The following is a 19,214-nucleotide window of genomic DNA, read 5'->3' on the forward strand; positions in this document are numbered from 1 at the left end:
TGAAATATCTACTAATGAAGATTGCACTGAGATATTTGTGCTGAGCAATTATTTTCATCTTCCAGACAGTATAGGGAAACAATAAAAAGGTATACAGAATATAGCTGTTTTAGAATTTAAAAATTAAAGCAAGATATGTTATGTTAAGATTGTACTGTACAATGTAATAGAAGGACCTCATTTTGAAAACAGTGTACAGTTTTGGATACCAGGTTGTAGAAAAGATATAGCTGCTCTGGATTCAGTCTGGAGAAGAGGAACCACATGCATTTTGAGTCTTAAGGGAATATTCAGCACAGAAAGGCTCAAGGAACTTATTCTCTTTAGTCTTGAATGCAGAAGACTATGAGGGGCTTGATAAAAATCATCAAAGATGTTGACAAAGTCTGCCCAGAGAAGTTGTGCCGAATGAACAGTGAAACATGAACCTGAAGACAGTGATTGAAACTGCAGCAAGGTGCATTTGAAACCCTGAATAGGAGGCACTTCTTTAAGCTGCTACTTCAAGGTCCAGTTTGTTCTGGAACAAACTACCCTGTCATGGTATTGAAGTCGATATCCTGGCTTCTTTTAAAAAATGATTGAGTAGGATTTTCTCATCAATTAGCTGGTGTAAACTTAAAAACTGTACAACGCGCAATCTTTTATGTTTATGTTTGTTTACTTCAAAAACTTTCAGAATTTTACTTTTCTGAATTACAACCTTTTCTGAATTACAAAATGATTTATTCTAACCCAGGTCTTAGGGATTTCCATCATTAAAATATTTACATTCAAATTAAACTGGAGAATCTTGAACTGTTATAATGATATGCCTTTAAATGCACAGAAGAATTTAAATTAGCTACTTTTTCAATGCTTATCCCTATGGGACTTCAGCATGAATTGCAGACAGGTAGGTGACTCTCAGATGAAAGCTTGTGAACTACAGCCCAGTAAGATGAGACAACGATCCAGCTGCACAGAAATGAACTGTGTTTCATAAGGCAGCTCAGCGTTAAGAGACCTATGTTTTGCTTGAAGGGCTCCATCACCTTTTGTGTGACTAATTGTGAGGGATTATACATTCTCTCTAAGCAGTTTATTATTACACAAACCACATCTCTTCTGCAAGTGGGTCTTGTTTCTTGTCTCCTCTAACTAAAAAACCAAGCTTGTTAATTTGAGAAAATGTATGAACAGTGTGTGTATCAATGTGTGCACCTTTACTCTTGCCAACATTATGAAGCAGTGAGAAGGACTAACCAACATACCTGTATATCACAAGTGAGCTAAGCTTGGTTTCTGTTTTTATGAGGTACAGTAGTCCACAATGGGAGTAGTTTTAAGGCAAAAAAGGAAAAGAGTTATATGACTGTCATACTTCTTTATTATTTTTCGAAGCTGTTACATGGTTTTCATTGCTTCCTGTGAGAAAGCCCATGGCTTCAACACATTTCCTCCACAATATAGTTTAGAGTCACAAACATTTATCAAAGTTTAGACTAACACTGTCATTGTGGTGTTTCCAGGCAGATTATCACGACAATGATACATTGGGGAAAATAACTTTTGTACTATATGTAGAAAAAGTCAAAACATCTTTGTAACAGGAGGTACTTCTTTACCCAGAGGATTGTGGGAGTGTGGAACAAGCCATCCAGCCATATTGTGGATCAATTAACTTTCAAATTGGCTAGATGGGCCTCCCATAACCTTTCTTATGCTCTTAATTCAACTTTGAAAACGCCAACTTCGTTTTTTGGAAGATTTCATTCCAGTATCCTGAAACAGAAACTGAAGTCTGAACGTTTGTGTTGGGATGCCTTGCTTGTTGGGAGTCCCTGCTGATGTCGGCTGAGATCTGATGTCTGCAGGCAGGAATGTGTCAGTCTGCGCAGGCTTCCCCCAGACCTGGTGCTGCTGGTGCTCTCCGTGCTGCACAGAGGCTGCTGTCTGTACTCTCACACACCTTCACTTCCTGGCACACATTCTACACACCCATCAAGACAGGATATTGATTCTGCAGGGAATGTCTGGCAACGTGCTACTTATACAGTATGCTGTTATTGACAACAGGCTAGAAATCTATTGACTTTTAAGTTCCAGTTGTATAAGTGGGTAAAGGGTTGAAATCAGTCTTTGTCCCATTCAGATGATTATAAGTTTAGCCTCAAGGGGGAAAGAAATACATCAGCCTGCTGTTTCAGTTTGTTGCTCCAAAGTGTGGTGTTATAAAAGAAAGCCCACCCCCCACCGCCACCGCTACCGCCACCTCCCTCTTCTAAAACTTTAGCAGAATGAAGAAATAAAAAAATCACATTCGTTTCCTCCCACTCTCGGCGTGCCTGTGGTCCCGAGCCCGAGTGCGCAGGTCTCAGCAGACAGTGCGGCTGTGGAGAATGGCAGCGCGACTGGCCGAAATGAACCAGCGGGCTCTCCTGTGCAGCTTCCTCCTGAGTCTGCTGAGCGTCACGGGTAAGTGAGTCTGGACAGCGTTTCTGAGGGAATCACGGCAGAAACATCGCGAGCTCTCACAATCTTTCACCAATAGATAGAGGGGTTTAAGGGTATGTGATCAGAACACCACAACATCAGAATGTGTGACAGGTCAAGGTCAGGTTGGGCCTAGCACAGCTGTAAAATACCTGGCGAAGCCCACCCTAGCGGTTGGCATCGGCCCCCCGGAAGGTTTACTGAGCTGGGTCACAGTGAAGGACAGAGGGACACAGACAGCCTTGAGACTGTGACACGTCAAGTACGAGAGGGGTCACATCATGGACCAAGGAAGTTTACTGTGGGGAAGTTTAAAGCACTCAGCACAACCTAGCTGCAGTTTTATAAAGGCATTTCATCCTAAGTGTTTTGACGTTTTGTTCTTAAATCCTGGCAAATCGTTAACCTCTCAAAGTGTCCCCACATTTCACAGGTCTCAGCACACATGCTGCTGCCTGACACAGTCATGGGCAAGACACTTCACACCCCCATGACTGATCAAGAGATCTCAAGAAACCTGCCGAACTGCTGCAAATCAGCCAGTACATTAATTGCTTTTATACTGTATCTGCTAGAGCTCTGGTGAGGTTGCCAGACCTCATATCCTTAAGGTGGAACAGATAAGAATACAGAACTGCATGTTCCCTGCATTCTAAGGAAAACATGAGTTTGAATTTCTAGATTTTTTGTAAAGATTTGTCAGCGATTTGTCTGTCAGTGATGTGCAAACATGCTGCAACATCCGCAAGAGAGAAGGGTTTGTTTAGTCAGGTGCAGGGAGATTCATGTGAGGTGTGCTTGAAAAAAAAAAACACATCCAGAGGAAGTTCAGGCTGCGATGACATCAACAGGTGAGAAACTGTTCGTCACAGCTGCGGTGCTGAGCTCTCGTCCCCCATGCCCTTGCTGCTGAACACTGGAAGGTTTCTGTTGTGGTCGCATTTACACAATGTTTTCTCCTGAGGTACTGCCGCCTGCTCAAACCACAACTGTCAGTTGAGAACAAATATCCCTGCAGTGTTGTACTCATACCAAAAGAAGTGTTTGACAGGGACTTCACTATTCATTTCATTTTTAGTCATCTTTTGAATTATTTTACCATTTTGTTTATTATAATGAGTACAAAATGAATACACATTTGAATTATTTACTAAACATTAATATTCATTCCACGCAATATAGTAGGTTCAGTTCTGAATCAGCTTCCACAATATGACTGGGTAGCTTGACCCACACTCCCACAACCCTGTGTGTAAAGACGTGGCACCTCTTGTCAGTTGTAAACTTACTTCTACATAGTTTCCACTTGTATCCTCTGGTTCAAGTTTCACTTATCATTCTGAAGAATTCCACTGGGTTGAATATCAGTGCTTTGAGGATTTATCATACTTGAATCCGGTCTCCTTGTCTTCACTATTTAAGGATCTTTTAAGCATCAGAAAGTACCTGGCTAATTTTCTTTGTTTGGACTAGATTGTCTGCTGAGGACTGATTCCAAAATAACAAAATCTTTTTAAAACATGGTGACCAAAATTGTACATAATAATCTAAATCTGGTCTTACTGGTACAATTTGCAGTTCTATCACTACATCTCTTGATTTAAATTCTGCACTTTTAATTGTAGGTAGTTTCTTCAGGCTTGGTGTTTCCAGTCTTCTGTTTCATTCTAAACTTTTTCTACACCATTTTGCACTATGTTGCTTTTACATACCAGACAAGACTTAGTTGAAACCCAGGAGTCAATTAAAAATAATAAATCAGAAGCAAATCTAGCATGCGTTTTTGCATAAACAAAACTAATTGCAGTTAACATTTACAAGAAAACAAGTCTGTCACCACCTGAATTTATGTTTAATAATGTGAACAGATGAAAATCAACTATTAAAATACTAAACTCTCACAAACGAAAATAAATTCACACATGGGAAGGAACCCACTCCATCCCTCACTGAAGTGGAGTCCCACCCTGGGCAGCACACAGCAGCCCCACTGCACAGAAGATATGAAAGAGAGCAAAACAGCCTCTCTCCTGCTGAATTAATTGGGAACTTTAGGTGGGCTAGATTGTCGAAGCACAGGGTGGAATTCAGCCAGCACACCGGCGTTAACACCCCTACTGTTATATACAGTGCCATGAGATGTTTAATGATCAGGTTCAAAGTTTCATATGGACAGCACATTGCTTGAAAATTCTGGTCCAGAGGGAAGAGCACCACCTACTGGTCCACCAACACCACTTCCAGTAGCAGTCTAGGTTTTCCTGAGTCTAGGAGTTCTGACCAGGCCCAAACCTGTAAAGGTCATGACAGATCCTAATCCTAATGCACACATAATCCCCTTTCAGTCTTCTCTCTTCCACACTAATAAGGTTCAGTTTCTTCAGCATGTCAGTGCAGGGCATTCATTTAGGTCCAGTCATGTATCTGGTTGGATCAGTTCTCTGGACTGATTTCAGGGCAGCAAGATTTTCTGTGGTGATCAGACGTGCAGATAATATTCTAAACTTATGTAATTGTACAGTTTGATCATAACTTCACTTAAGATAAATTCTATAGTTTTAAAAATATATATTCAATATTAAAATAAATATTACTTTGTTTGCATTTTTCTTGCTTCTCTGTATTATCTAGGAAGAAAATGATGTCATTATAAACAACTGCGTTTTTCTTTTTTTTATAAGCAGCTGCTACAAGCTCAAGGTCTCCTGCTGTATATTTGTAGTTTACATTTTGGTTCTCTGCATGTAGTATTGTGTAATTGCCTAGCTCTGAATGTTGTCTAAGTTTTTGCAAACCTTCCTTGCAGTTTCTAAACTGCATTAGTTTTTGTATCACCTTGAACCTTGTCAGATTTGCTAACTTTAAATTACACATGTATAGAAATGAGAAAAATCAGGTCCTGGCACATAACCCTGTGTGGATGCCAATAATTACATCATTGATCTAATTAAGAAGAGCGGTGGTCCTAGCACAGAACCCTGTATTATTCCACTAACTACTACACATCTCATCAATCTGAATATCTACTCCTTAACCAAACCCTGTTTTCTTTTCACCAGTTGTCGGTACAAAATATAGCCTATAGCCTTTAATTTTTTAAAAAAAATATTTTATTTTTATTTGGATCTTTATCAAAAGCTTAATTATTTTCATGTATAAAGTGCAGAGAGAATGGGGACAGACAATTTCGGAATTTGGAATACAAATCAGTTTGCATTGTTTAATGTTGTTGCGACAGTTAATTTCTTTATGTGGGTTTTCGATATCAGTAAAATAATGACTCATGTTTCCAGGTTATCAGTCAGGTAGTTGATTCTACATTACTCTCAAGGAATGGCTTGATAAGCTACTGGGATCACTTAGCTATGCAGATTTTCTCATGTTCTTAAGTGAATATTTACAGCTGGCTGCCTTGAGAAGCTGTAAGTCTACATTCTGTTTCATATGTTTTACAAAGGGATACAATCTGGACTTTATGGTTTTGTCTACAAAGTGTATACTGTTTGAAAATCACAGGAAAGCAAAATGCTATTCCTTCTGGTTTGTTATTTAATAAGAAACCCCACCAAACATATCTCTTGTCTTTAAGTAGCACAATTTGTATATAGTATTGATGTTAAAGTAAAATCAAGGCTGAGCTAAGAAACCAACAGAAAAAGTCCCAACCAGCTGCTCGTAATTATCTTCCTCATTTTTGTGTCCTTTCATTTTTTAATTAAATTTCAGTTAATGAAAGGAAACCATCTGATAACTGAATCGCTGGGGGAACTAAAGCAGTTTTAATTGAATTATGTTAATTGTGACAGAGACAAAGAAAGTAAAAGCCATCCAATCTTCAGCTCTCCTGTTGTTATTAAGTATTACATTAAGAAGAATATATAATGAAAAATACAGGTACAGAGCCTTTTGCACACCCTGAGGAAGTAATTATGTTTTCTAATGCTGTTTTTTTTCTATTTATGCTTTCGTTATATTAACAAGTATTTCATTGTGAAACTCAGTTGGGAAGAATGCATTTCTACAATTCAATAACCCAAACTGAACCAGGATTTGCTGTATTGTACAAGGTGCCGGGAAACAGCAGGACAGAACTGCCTACTACCTGTTGGAGTTTATGTCACTGACATCCCCTGAGAAACATATCAAAATCCAACTGGCATCTATGCAAGAAGGTTGTAAAATCAGCCCTTTATCTAGAACTTTTGTAACGTTCTTGTGCATTAAAATAGGATGTATAGGAAGTTTGGCAGCTGAGTCCCAGGTCTATCTCATTTTTTTAATGATGTGGTGTATCTTTTGCCTTGTTTTCTGTGCTCTGTGTGATTGGTAGCTTTTGCTTGTCTTATATCGATTATTTGTCACTATTATCATTGCTTTGAAGAAAGCGTCTGTTTCGTACTCCGAATGAAAAAGGTAGGGAAAAGACCCTGTGCGGAGAGTGAGAGAGAAAACTGAATGCCTAGGCGAACATTATCCAAGTCGTGCAGCTAGAGCGAGGTCGGAGATCCAGGGGGTCACAAGAACAAATGATAAGTCAGGGAAAATCGCTAACTAGATACACAGCTCAGGCTAAGGAAACCTCAATAGTGAGCGAGGACAAGTTGCAGAGTGGAAGTTTAAATAGACAAAGTGTGTGAAGATAATTAGTGGGTGCTCGTGGGAATGCGACGGTGTCTGCGTGCCTGCGTGCGGTTTGTGACAACATCAGAATTAATATTTCCAAAGGTAATTACCTAGGAATATGCAGACTAATCATTTAAGTGCACACAAAGTTTGCTGATAGGACAATTTATCTAGGAAATATAGCAGCAGCAGGCTGCTTACTGATTATCTGATGCAGTAAGATCAGATGCATCTGAGCTTATTTTTGACACATAAGAGTTAAATGGCAACTTCTAACGTTCAGGACTAGGATCTCATTTAAATAATCAGGTCATTTAAGGCTTCATTCTTGTGTCAGAGGCCAGCTGAAACAGACAACAGCACATGTGGGGGTCCCCCAAACGAGGGCGAGAGCCCTGCCTTAGGGTACTATTCTTTCCTTAGCGTTCCTGTTGTAGCTCTGGTGGAAGGCCAGGCCCACAGTGACTGTCATTGTTCTTCCCTTCTCCAGAGGGCAGTGGGACAGTTTCAGTGGCCACCAATCAGAGCCTGGTCTTGGGCGCGGAGAACCAATGGGCTCTCCTGCCGGCCGTGTACACGGTCTCCGGCCAGCCGCCCCCGTTCCTGCACTTCACGTGGACGGCCTCCTCTGCCCCAGTGGTGCTGAAAACAATCCGCTTTGCGGACGGCCAGGCCAGGGAGGACCCGAACAAGACCTACATCCCGCAGTCGGCGTATCAGGGACGGGTGGTCTTCTTCTCCAGGAATGGCTCCCTCCTCATTCGCAACCTCACTGCCAACGACACGGGGCCCTACACCCTGACCGTGAAGTCCTCGCACGGCACCGTGCACGCCGTGAGCATCAACCTGACGGTCGTGCGAGACGCAGGTAAGACACGCACTGGACTGGCTCTTGGCAGGTGTTGTGGTGCCTGTCTAAAATTTCTATTGTGGAGTGGAAGGTGGATGCTGCTACCACCCTAACCTTCACTGTGGCTGTGAAAGAGGTCCACATGTGACCCAGACTGAGGTGCATGGATCCCTGATGATCTCTTCCTGAGCACTTCAACAACACCCCTCTTCCCCACCAGGGTGTGGATGTGTCACAGTATATGCATACAGTATCAGTATTGGCCTAATCCAACATATACTTGATGCTAGCAGGGCACATACTTGATTTACTCTCTTCTTTTGTTCCATATGTAGTATTAACACATACAAAACAATGGTTTCAAGGTGTTTTTTAAATGACTGGAGAGATTTTCTGAGGAATGAGAAGGAGGGAGGATAGAGATGTTCCAAAAAGATACAGTCTGCTCAACAGAACCTGACGGGAGAGTTTAGTGTTTAGTGGCTCAACTGTAAAACCAAGCAAAGGAAGGTGTCAGGTTATGGTACAGCTCACTATTCTTTTGGAGTCCCCTGCTGGCTCTTTTGTCATAGTGAGATCTATGACAAATTTGCCTAAGATACTGCCTACGATCAATTTATTTGATTTATTGGTATAACCAATGACATACAGCGAGGCCAAAGCAAATAAAACTAACACAATATTTACAGACATATTTACATCCCTCCATTTTCTAATTGCTTTATCCAATACAGAGCTAGCAGGGGAGCCACAACTTTTTCCAGAAAGCAATGGACACACAGTAGGCTACACCCTGGGTGGTACGCCAGTCCATCGCAGGTCACACACAGTCACAAACACGCACACACTCACACCAGGTCCAGTTTTCCCAATCGTCAACTAACTTGCCAGTATAATTTTAGATTGCAGGAAACTGGAGCACCTGGAAGATTTAGCTTTGTGAAGCTAGTCTCTTTACAAACAATGAAACCTACCACATTTGCTTGTGCTATGTTTGCCCTGTTGAAAGTAGTGTTTCTGCTGCTTTCATTCCCACGATACAGTGACTTCTTTTTGGGGTGTTGTGACATCAATCAGCTCCACTACATCTGCAGAGAAGAATTGAACCAGTCTCATTTTGTGTTCTATTTGTGCAATTTTGTACCATTGAAATTTGCATATGTGCTGCTTTCATTGTTTGAGATATAGCGCATGTTTTTTGGGAGTCATTTGACTGTCTCCAAGGGACTTTATATTTAAATTAAAGTAGAGTGCACAGATACGATCCTTGAATTACACTTTTTAGTAATACACACTGAATAGTTAATGTACTAAACATTTTGGTTAATTAATATGAGGTTGGTTGGTACCATTCTGCTTTTATGTATTTGCTATGCACAAATTATTGTAAAAAAGCATTGACATTTTAACTGATGATAACTCCTGCAAATAGCTTCTCAGTCTCTTCAAGGGAAATCTTATTTGAATAACAGACGAATACCGGTGTATTTCTTTGCATGTTTTTGTGTGAAGAGTAAAATAAAATCTGTCTCCAATCTCTTAATCTAACCACAAGAGCTGCTCTTTTACCGTTGAAAAGGGAACATTACGTAACAATTGCATTTTCAACTTGCATGCTAGATTTAACCAGCACCTCATAATACATTGTAGCTTTGTCAGTATTTTTAAAAAGTGAAGAGGTAATCTAAGGAGTTTCTCATTCTAACCGTTTTAAATAAAAATGCAATTCAAAAGACATTTCAAGTTTCAACCAGTCTTTCACATTTATTAGTCTGAGCAGTTCCTAGATTAAAAGAACAATGCTTTAAATTTTTATGCAATTGCTAATACATAAACATTGAAAAGTACTAGGATATTAAATTATAAGTATTGTTAGTGGTACTAGGTATTGTATCAACTGTAGTTAATAGTAAATGAACAAAATAACATAGGCAATGCTACCGAATCACACATATAAAATTTAATCATATTTGAGCATATATTTGTTAACTAAACACATTTTGAAGAGAAAATGTTCCCTCTTTTATTTGAATTGGTACATTTTTACAGTTACACATCCATCCATTTTCTATCCGCTCTATCTAATACAAGGTCACGGAGGAGCTGGAGCCTATCCTGGCAAGCAACAGGCGCAAAGTAGGGTAGACCCTGAACAGGACACCAGTCCATCACAGGACACACACAGACTAAAAACACACATGCTCTCACACCAGTGCCCATTTTTCATAAGCCAATAAATCTTCTTGTATGTCTCTGGAGCAGCCAGAGGAAACCCTCACAAACACAGGGAAAACAAACATGCAGAAAGGACCCCTGAAACTGGGCCCAGGGCCCCAGCACTGCGAGGCAGAAATGCTATCCACTGTGTACTACTTTGTCATGCTCTCCTAAAATGGAACTTCTAAGAACTGTAAAAAAGGAGTTGTTATAGATTATGGGTTGATCGTGAGAAATTTGGAAAATTGTTTTGTTAATAGTTTGTTCTGAGATTGTTTTGGTTTTAGATTGTTTGCTACGTGTTAAGCACACTTTACAGTGCCTTAGCACGGTGGCAAAGAGTCAAAGCTCATGACCAAGTTACTCCCAGCATGGTGGAGTGTCACGAACATCCCATTAGTGTCTATAAATTTAAATACAGAGAAAGCAAGAGAAGTGGCAGACCTACAAAAGGCAGTAGGTAGGTAGGTCCCTCTTCAGGCCATAAAGGTCCATGGGGAATGGGGGGCAAGGGCCACCATTTTTCTCAACCATCTGACACTGGAGGTGGAGGTGATGTGGTCAGCATCACACTCCAGCCAGCCTATTACCCCCAAAAGGATTAACCCCCAGTACTCATTTGGAAAGCAGGCTGAGCCATCTGGAAGGAATTAGAGCAAGCAACATCACTTGGCCCTACCTGGGATTGAACCCACAACCTTCCGGTTAGGAGCTAGACGCCCTTGCTGTCTGAGCAACCACTGCTCCGCAAGAGGCACTACAGCAACAAATTAAACTAGGCTAATTCACATGTCATTCAAAAGTTTAGGATGTTAAAAACACTCTGGTAGCATTGCAACTACAAAACATCCTGTGCAATGGGACTGTAGTTCACAGCTTGACCATTGGATAGCATCTTTCTATTAACTGTGACATGGGAAACTGGCTGAGACACAAAAGTAGAAGCACTAACTGGACAGAAAGTATCTTTGAAGATCGACTTTCAGAATTTCCATACAACCTGGAAATAAAAGGGGAGAACTAGTGTGGAGAATTAAGAGGTGTTATTGCTTTCTGTCACCCTGCCAGCAAGCATGTACTTGGTCACTACATTGCAAAAGATTTCACCTGGGAGAAATATGATGACTTACCAAAGACAGTCAAATCTGCGACTTCAGAAGTCAGGGTGTGCCCTCAGGCTGGAATCTATATAAAGGATTAACAGACCAGAAAGAAAAAAGTAAAGGATTTTAAGATAATAGTGAGGACAGCACATTGGCTACAAATCTGAGGAAACCCACACATGCAGAGAGAACATACAGACTCTACACCCAAGATAGCACCCCAGGAACTGGGGGCAAGGTCCCAGCACTGTAAAGCAGAACTCCTAACCACTGCACCACCATGCCACCCTAGACATTTACACTACAAAAATATTCTTGGGCATATACATACATCACGTAATGAGAAAGGCTGTCTGTTCCTCAGGATGTGACAGGAGGTCCCATACTGGACTGCCAGTTCAGTTGTGTTTCCTTCCCTCTCCCCCAGTAAGACAGGAAGCCATTCTGATTCTGGCAGGTGCGGAAATTCTGTTATTTTAGGGAAGAATGTTTGTCTAAAGTAAATGTATCTCTGTCTCTGCTTCTCCCTGCTGGAACTGGGAGCACAGCCTGTTCTCGCTGGACAGCCAGGTCTGTCAGCTTCAATGGCCAAGCTGTGTGTTCCAGTGTGTTGTTGTTTTGTGTGAAGTGGTAACTGTTTCCCTAAGATCTGACTCCGGTCTTGTCGAGATTGACTGTCAACTTCCATGTCTGACGGTACTGCTCTTGCAGTGCCAGGCTCTGCTGCTGCCCCTGCTCTGTGGGTGACTGCATGACCAGGTTATCAGTGTTGAGAAGGAACTTGATCTCTGCATCATGTAGAATGAGGACTGGAACTGCAGACTGTTCAGACACTTCTGCTAACTCATTGAGATGGATATTGAACAATGTCAGGCTGGGACTGCAGCCCTGAGTGAAGAATTCTGTTCTTTTGTTCCCAATTATTACTGTGCACCTGTTCTCCGAGTACGTTGACTTAATTATGTCACGGATCATACGTACTACACCACTTTGAAGAAGTTTCTAAAACAGACCTTCATGCCAAATTGAATCAAATACTTTTTTTGAAATCAATAAAGCAAATATTTTTCCATCTTTGTATGGTGGACATGTTTATTTTCAAGTATGTGTAGTTTGGTAGGAAGCCAATCTGACTTTTACTGAGGTAAGTAAGGCCAGTAATTGGGTATTCATGATATTACAGTTACTAAGTTACTGTTCACACAAATGCCACAGTAGTTCTTAGGGTCAAGTCTGTCTCCACTTTTGTAGATTTGGGTGATGAATCCTTGATTCCAGGAAAACACATGGCTCTCAGTAAGAAACTGAAGAGTTTAGCAAGGCTTGCTGCAACTCAATGTTAACAAGAAGATGCTGTATCTTAGCATCTTGTTGTTGATTCCATCTCAGCCATTGACCTTTCGTGGTCTGAGGTCCTGAAGTTTGTCTTGTAGCTTCTCCTCTGTGATCCTTCTCAATTCTGAGTGGTTTTGGTTGTCATTTATAGTCCATTCTAAAATTTTGAGTTTTTCACATACTGTATGTTGTTCTGGTCTCAAGCTTCTATATTTGGGATCTTTTTTTAGATGTGTTCAAATTGGGTTTTCCAGACTGTTCCATTTTGTATGACCAGTTCTTCTGGTTTTGATTTATTGAAATTATGCCATTTATCCGAGAAGCAATTTAAGTTTATTGACTCTTCAATTTCTTATAACAACCAAGCTTAAAGGTAATTGGCTTATAATATCAGCACAGTGCGTGATAAGCAGGAGGTTGTGAAATTAAATCCCACTACACAGAGGGATTGTTTGAATCTTCTGGAAATGCTACAGTCAGGAGAAAGTTCTTTTTGGCAGCAACATGAACAATTTAAGCTAATTCTCATCCCAAAACACAAACTAATTTAGATTACATTTTTGCACGTTGCTAATCTTTAAAGTATGGCATACAGTGAAAGTACTTGCACTTCTAGGAGCACTCAGTATTCCAGATCGTTAGTTGTCATGGAGTGATCATTGTTCTTGTGGTTGCCAGGCAACATGATGTTTTAAGGGCAGAGCTCTGTGCAATAGGCTCTGTGCCATATTAGTGAAATAAGCTACAATGTAATAGCCTAGTGCTTCAAGTTCAGTGTAAGACTTATGTGGCTTTATTTCAACTTTACAGTGTATGGTACAGGATAACATGTCAGTAAAGACAGCAAGTAGTTTCTGGTGCTTCGGACTTTATTATTTTCTGATGGTTAAGCTTTTTCCTCTAGGGGATACCTGCACATCGCTAAAAAAGGAAGAATGCTATTTTTTTCCAGGCACTCTAAGGGTCTTACTGATGGTGCAGTCCCAAGTAGGGTACATAGTTTGGCCAGTCAATCAGGCAGCCCGAGGCTTTCCAGACAGATGTTGACACATCATTTACATCTTCTGGACAACGTGAGGAAGCAATGAAAAAGGCAAACAGAATGTTAGGATATAGAGTTAAAAGCATCAAATTAAAATCGATGATATGTTAAAGGTGTACAATGTACAACGTACTAACAAGGCCTTATTTAAATATTGCGCACAACTTTAGTAAACAGGATATAAAAAGATATTGTTGTTCTGGAATCAGTCCAGAAAAGAGTGGCTATATAGATTCTGAGGCTTAAATGACTATCCTTCACAGGCAGGCTGAAGGAACTGGAGATTTTTAGTCTTGAACAGAGACGACTACAAGGAGACTAGACACAAGCTGTCAAAATCCTCATATTCATTGACAAAGTCCGTCCACCATTTATCTTCAGAATGAACAGTGAAATACAAACCAGAGGACACAAGTGGAAGTGCGACAACAGGGAAGTGCATTCATAATTGAGCAACCTTCTTTACACAGGTGTGGGAGTGTGGAACAAGCTACCTGCTGTGTTGTTGAAGATGATGCCTTGGTTTCTGTCAGGAAGTGGCTGGATCCTTGGTTTCTGTCAGGAAGATCCTTGGATCAATTAACTACTACAAACAAATGGTCCAGATGGGCCAAATGGCCTACTCCCATTTTTAACTTTTCTTATGAACTTATGTACTGAGCAATTGTGATGTCAAGTCTCATTTCTGTATGGACATGGAACACCAACAGTTGTTCATTTGTGCTCCAGTCTTTCTATTTCTTTCACCGCCTTAGCCATGCTAGACTATTCTTGTCATTATCATATTTTGTGGATTAACATAACAACTTGTTTTCTTGAAATTGTAATTACTTGCATTTTAAACAACTAACCCAGCCTGTTGCTCGGGATGAAAGCAGTCATTAAGACTCATATTTTCCTCATGTTGCTCTCTGCAGATTCCCTTTGAAGTGGAATTACTTTGAAGAGTAACGCAGCTCACTTCCTGTTTGTCACACATAGTCGTGCTCTGTTTCATCAGAGCTGTGATCTTGGTAATGAAGGAGAAAACAATTATCTTTTTGGTCTTGATCTTACTGTTCGATGCAAAAAGAAACTACCACCCTTTGTGTCATCCCCCAGATATCTTTATAGCAGAAGAGCTGGGCTGATTTCTAGTCAAGCAAGATGTTCATTTCTTCAAATCATTGAAAACATGTGAAGGTTATCACAAAACATCACTGTGCAGGTCCATGATTCCATTTTACTTATTGTAAGGGAATAAGCACATTGATGATGTCAAACAATAACACTTTTTTTTGCATTTTCCATAATAGGAAGCCAAATACACAAACAATTAACACAACCAATAATGATTAGTACACAACTAATAATGGTTAGTGCAAGTAATGTGGACAAGCTGTTCACAATTTTAATTAAACTATTTTAACTTATTCAATATCATGTTTTTCTTTATCTTAGTATTTGATGTTCTTGTGTTCCATGTTCTATCTGGACCTGAGATGTTCTGTGTTCTTTCTGAACCACAGATGTTCTGTGTTCTGTCTGGACCTGAGATGTTCCTGTGTTCTGTTTGCAGGAATCAGCAATGCCTGTGAAATCCTCGACAGTACTGATATGAATTCCACAGAGATGTTCTCCTGCTTCAGCCCATTTGTTCACAGCCCAGCCGGCCTGGCTGTGATGATGCGGCTCGTCTCTGTGGCCATCTCCCTCACCCTGCTTGCTTCCATTTACCTGGTTGCCAAAAGGACGTGTTACAGAGGAAAGGAGCTCTTCTAGACTGACCAGCCAGGCATGTGGAGCTCACCGCATGTGAGAGGAGCCTGGCTCTGACAGGGGGTGCACTGGAGGAGCACCTTCTCCTAGTTCGACGTCTAGCCAAGTCAGAATCACTGGCCAGTCCACATTCCTTGTGCATATAATAAAAAAGAATTCCACGTTTCTTATTAAAAAAACACCTGCGTGACCCTTCAGCTTCTCAAAGTGGCCTGACTCTTCAGCTCTATGGTCAAGTTTGTCAAAACAGGCAGTTTATTTAGTGAAAGTTTTAGCTGATGGCTGGCAAGGAGCTGTGTAATAGGCGCTTAGATAGACTTTTCTTCCACAGCATTTCAAACAATGGAAATGTAATATACCTATTAATGTTACAACACTGTAAATAACCAAATATGGAACTAAATGTGTATAGAACTGTGTATTATTAACTTGGACACAGCTTTGAGCATTTTTGTGTTCTCTGTATAACACCAGGCTCTCTCCCTATCTGTGTGTCTGTGTGTCTCATGGAGAGCAAGCTGGGGTATGCGAAAAGATAATTCCTAATGCAAGAAATTGTAAAGGGTTAATAAAGTGATGTTATTATTATTATTATTATTATTATTATTATTATTATTATTATTAACAATCATTTCAACATGTTTTGGTTAATTAGCATTAAAATGTCAGGTGAAGGAGTAAGAAATGGTTATATAGTTTTGTATTTTTGAAACATAGAAGTGCTAAATAGGACAATGTCATGAAGGCGATGTATAAAATAGTTGTACCTGTAGTAATATGTTCATCTGTAAGTAAAAAATTATCTTTACTGCTGTTTTAGTGCATGTTTGTGTATGAAGTCATTAAATGTTACACAGAGCTGATATGTATTAATACAGCACCTGAGGGGTCATGGTTTTGTGCTCAGTGCTTCAGGCTCTTGTCTCAGAAGATCTAATGGAAATTTGAACATCTAACCATAATGAGAACAGAGCATGATGACCAACCATTGGATTGTTCACCCACTGATATTAATAGGGATCGTGATCTGGGATTAGACTGTCACAGAACAGGTCAGTTTTACCCACTGATATTATGTTATTGCAGCAGTAATCCTGTCCACTACAAGAGGAACCGCAGTTTCAGATATTTGACATCTGATGTTGGTACTTGGCTGGGAAGCTGGGATCGGAAGCTATCATCTGTAGGATTAGACTGAGTGCCTCTAAATTAGTCTCCCCTGAAAGGTCAAAAGTAAGCTCTAGAGTTGACGTTCAGTGGTCGAGCTTGTCTTAAAGGGATTTTAATTGCCAGCAGATTAATACCCAGAAGCATTTTAAACTGCTCTCTTTATAAACAAATAATTGTCTTGTTAAAGAGCTTGGTCGAACTGCAGACATGAAGACCCCGTAGGGGCTGCAGTTGTACGGCACTGGGATCAGAACCCCTCCTATTAACAGCAGCAACATGGGCATCCAGCCCACTCGTTTCTCTCTCTCTGCCTGATTCACTGTCTCTGCGCTCTCCTTACACTGCATGGACTCCAAAGTAATCACATGCAAATGGATTCAGGTGCACTTAGACTTCCTCACTTGGCAACGCATGTAAATGTTTGTGCTACAAAAAATAATTGCTTGATTTTCGCTGCCCTTACAGAAACTAAAGGCATGGACAGGCTCACTTAATGTGCAGGGCAGTACTTCAGTGCTTCCGAACTAAAGACAATTTTGCTTTCCTTGCACATGCCAGAGCTACAGGGAAATGGGCTTCATTTTGCTTGCGCAGCATAAGAGGGAGTTCATTCTCCCATGTAGAAAGCACTCTCTTTAAAAGTGAGAAGCTTGACACTCAGTGGCCAGATTAATCCTACCCCTGGCCTGTGTTGCCCTGAGATCAGAGCAGACTAACAAGTGGGAGTGGCAGGACTGAGAGACTAGTGTTGCCGAATTCTGATTAAAAGTGAATTAAAGTGGAAGACCGGAGCATGGGAGGAGCAGAAGCATAGTCCTCCTCCACTTTATCCAGTACAGGGTCATGTGGGAGCCAGAGTCTATAACAGCAAGCAAGAGGCGCAAGACAGGATACACCCTGGTCCATCACAGGGCATACAGCCACAAACAGGCACAGATGCACACCAGAGCCAACTGTCCCAAAAGCCAATTAACCTACATGTATGTCTTTGGACTGTGGGAGGAAACCCATTGCAAACACAAGGAGAACGTGCAAACTCCACACAGATAGCGCCCCAGGTCCATCCAGAACGGAGCCACTGCGCCACTGTGCCACCCGAGCACAGACTTTATTGTTTAAAAGTGCATCCTCAAGTGGATTTCACTATTTAAGAACAATACCAAAAGAGTGTAAACTTATACCTATTCAACCTTGGAGCTGTTATCAATTAGTCTCACTGAAGATTATTTTTTTACTCTACTTACTGCACCTACTTACTTTACATAAGTATTATGCCTTATTTTTTTGTCATTTTAACTTGTAAAGTCAGCGAAAACATTGTTTGCAATGCAATGCAGCAACCAAAGTCAGAAATGACAGAATAATGAGTTTTAAATGAGTCTGCCTCATGACACCTAGCCCGTGTGATCCCTGCTGTGTGATGTCAGAGGGTGTAATGGAACCTAACTGCTCCTGGGCACAGATGTACACATACGCTGGAATAGGGATGAACAGCTCTAGTAATCTACAATGGAACCCTGCAGGTTTTACAATTACAATAATAAAACATGAAACACAGGTGATGTGACTTTGATTCACAATAATTAGATCTGGCTCATTAAAATGAGAAGTAGGATGGACAGCAGAGGGACTCTGGAGCCCTCAAGAATGTGAGTTTCCTCTCCCAGTTCCAGAGCAGGGGAAGGGCACTGCAGCACATTAGAGGTTTGAACAGGAAATATGGTGCAAAAAAAAAACACGAACATAATTCATATGAAACCACACTCGTTCTGTGACTATATGAAAAACACATGCCGCATCACATCTCTGTAATGCTGTTCTGAGTTCCCCAGAGTGGAAGGAGGATAGACTTGCAAAACTCGTGCACAGTTAGGAGGGTGATACAGATGTCCAAGAGGTACTGAATGTGCACCTTCAGCAAACAGCATTCTTTAATAAATCATTCACAGCTTTAATTGGGTCATGTGTGAGGAAACCTTTGATTTTAATTCAGCACTAAGTGGCTCAACTGCAAATAAAAATCTCTCTAACAGCCCTTACATAAGAAAAACCCTGAAGACTGTGGCTTTCCTCTTCTGTCCTTTGACTGCTCGTGTGTCTTTTTTTCTCTTTTACCTTTAATTATCTCTTTCACATCTCTGGTTTTACTTTTTTCTACTACTTTATTTCTTTTACATTACTGTTGGATTTGCACAGTTTGTTTAGGTACCAAGTCTGTCATGCCATGTTGATGTTCACATTTGTTCATTATTGTATATGGTACCATGTAATATTCTTTTCTTTCCTAAAAAACAATAAACAAATTGCATATAAAGGCAATGGTCTCTCCTGCTAACTTAGAGAACCCAGACGTGGGAGATGTAGGGGAAAGCGATGAACATGATTACATAGTTGGACTGCAACTTTTTTTTTTTACTCCCCAAAACTGAAAAAGTCAGGACTTAGTCAGAGACACACAGTGGAAACGGGGGTTGATCTTCTTAGGCTTATGTTAATGTTAAAAGCAGCTGTGATGAATCATATTAAATGAAATGGAAAATTCTTTACCTTATAAGGTGGTGTAGATGGGGGTGGTATGGTGGTGCAGTGGGTTAGCATTGCTGCTTTGCAGTACTAGAGCTCTGGGTTCAATTCCAGAATT

General features: G+C 40.6%; 1 protein-coding gene across 1 annotated transcript; it reads left to right on the forward strand.

Annotated features, from left to right (window-relative positions):
• The first annotated feature begins 2,381 nt into the window (after positions 1 to 2,381).
• LOC148841223 (uncharacterized) lies at positions 2,382 to 15,682 on the forward strand. Its single transcript, XM_088929230.1, has 3 exons — positions 2,382 to 2,457; positions 7,589 to 7,966; positions 15,204 to 15,682. Exons 1-3 carry the CDS (start codon positions 2,382 to 2,384, stop codon positions 15,404 to 15,406), a joined length of 657 nt encoding a protein of 218 aa, XP_088785356.1. The 3' UTR covers positions 15,407 to 15,682.
• Positions 15,683 to 19,214: the final 3,532 nt, after the last annotated feature.

The sequence above is a fragment of the Atractosteus spatula genome, chromosome 1 (assembly GCF_055471065.1).
Source record: "Atractosteus spatula isolate fAtrSpa1 chromosome 1, fAtrSpa1.hap1, whole genome shotgun sequence".
Classification (NCBI taxonomy): Eukaryota; Metazoa; Chordata; class Actinopteri; order Semionotiformes; family Lepisosteidae; genus Atractosteus; species Atractosteus spatula.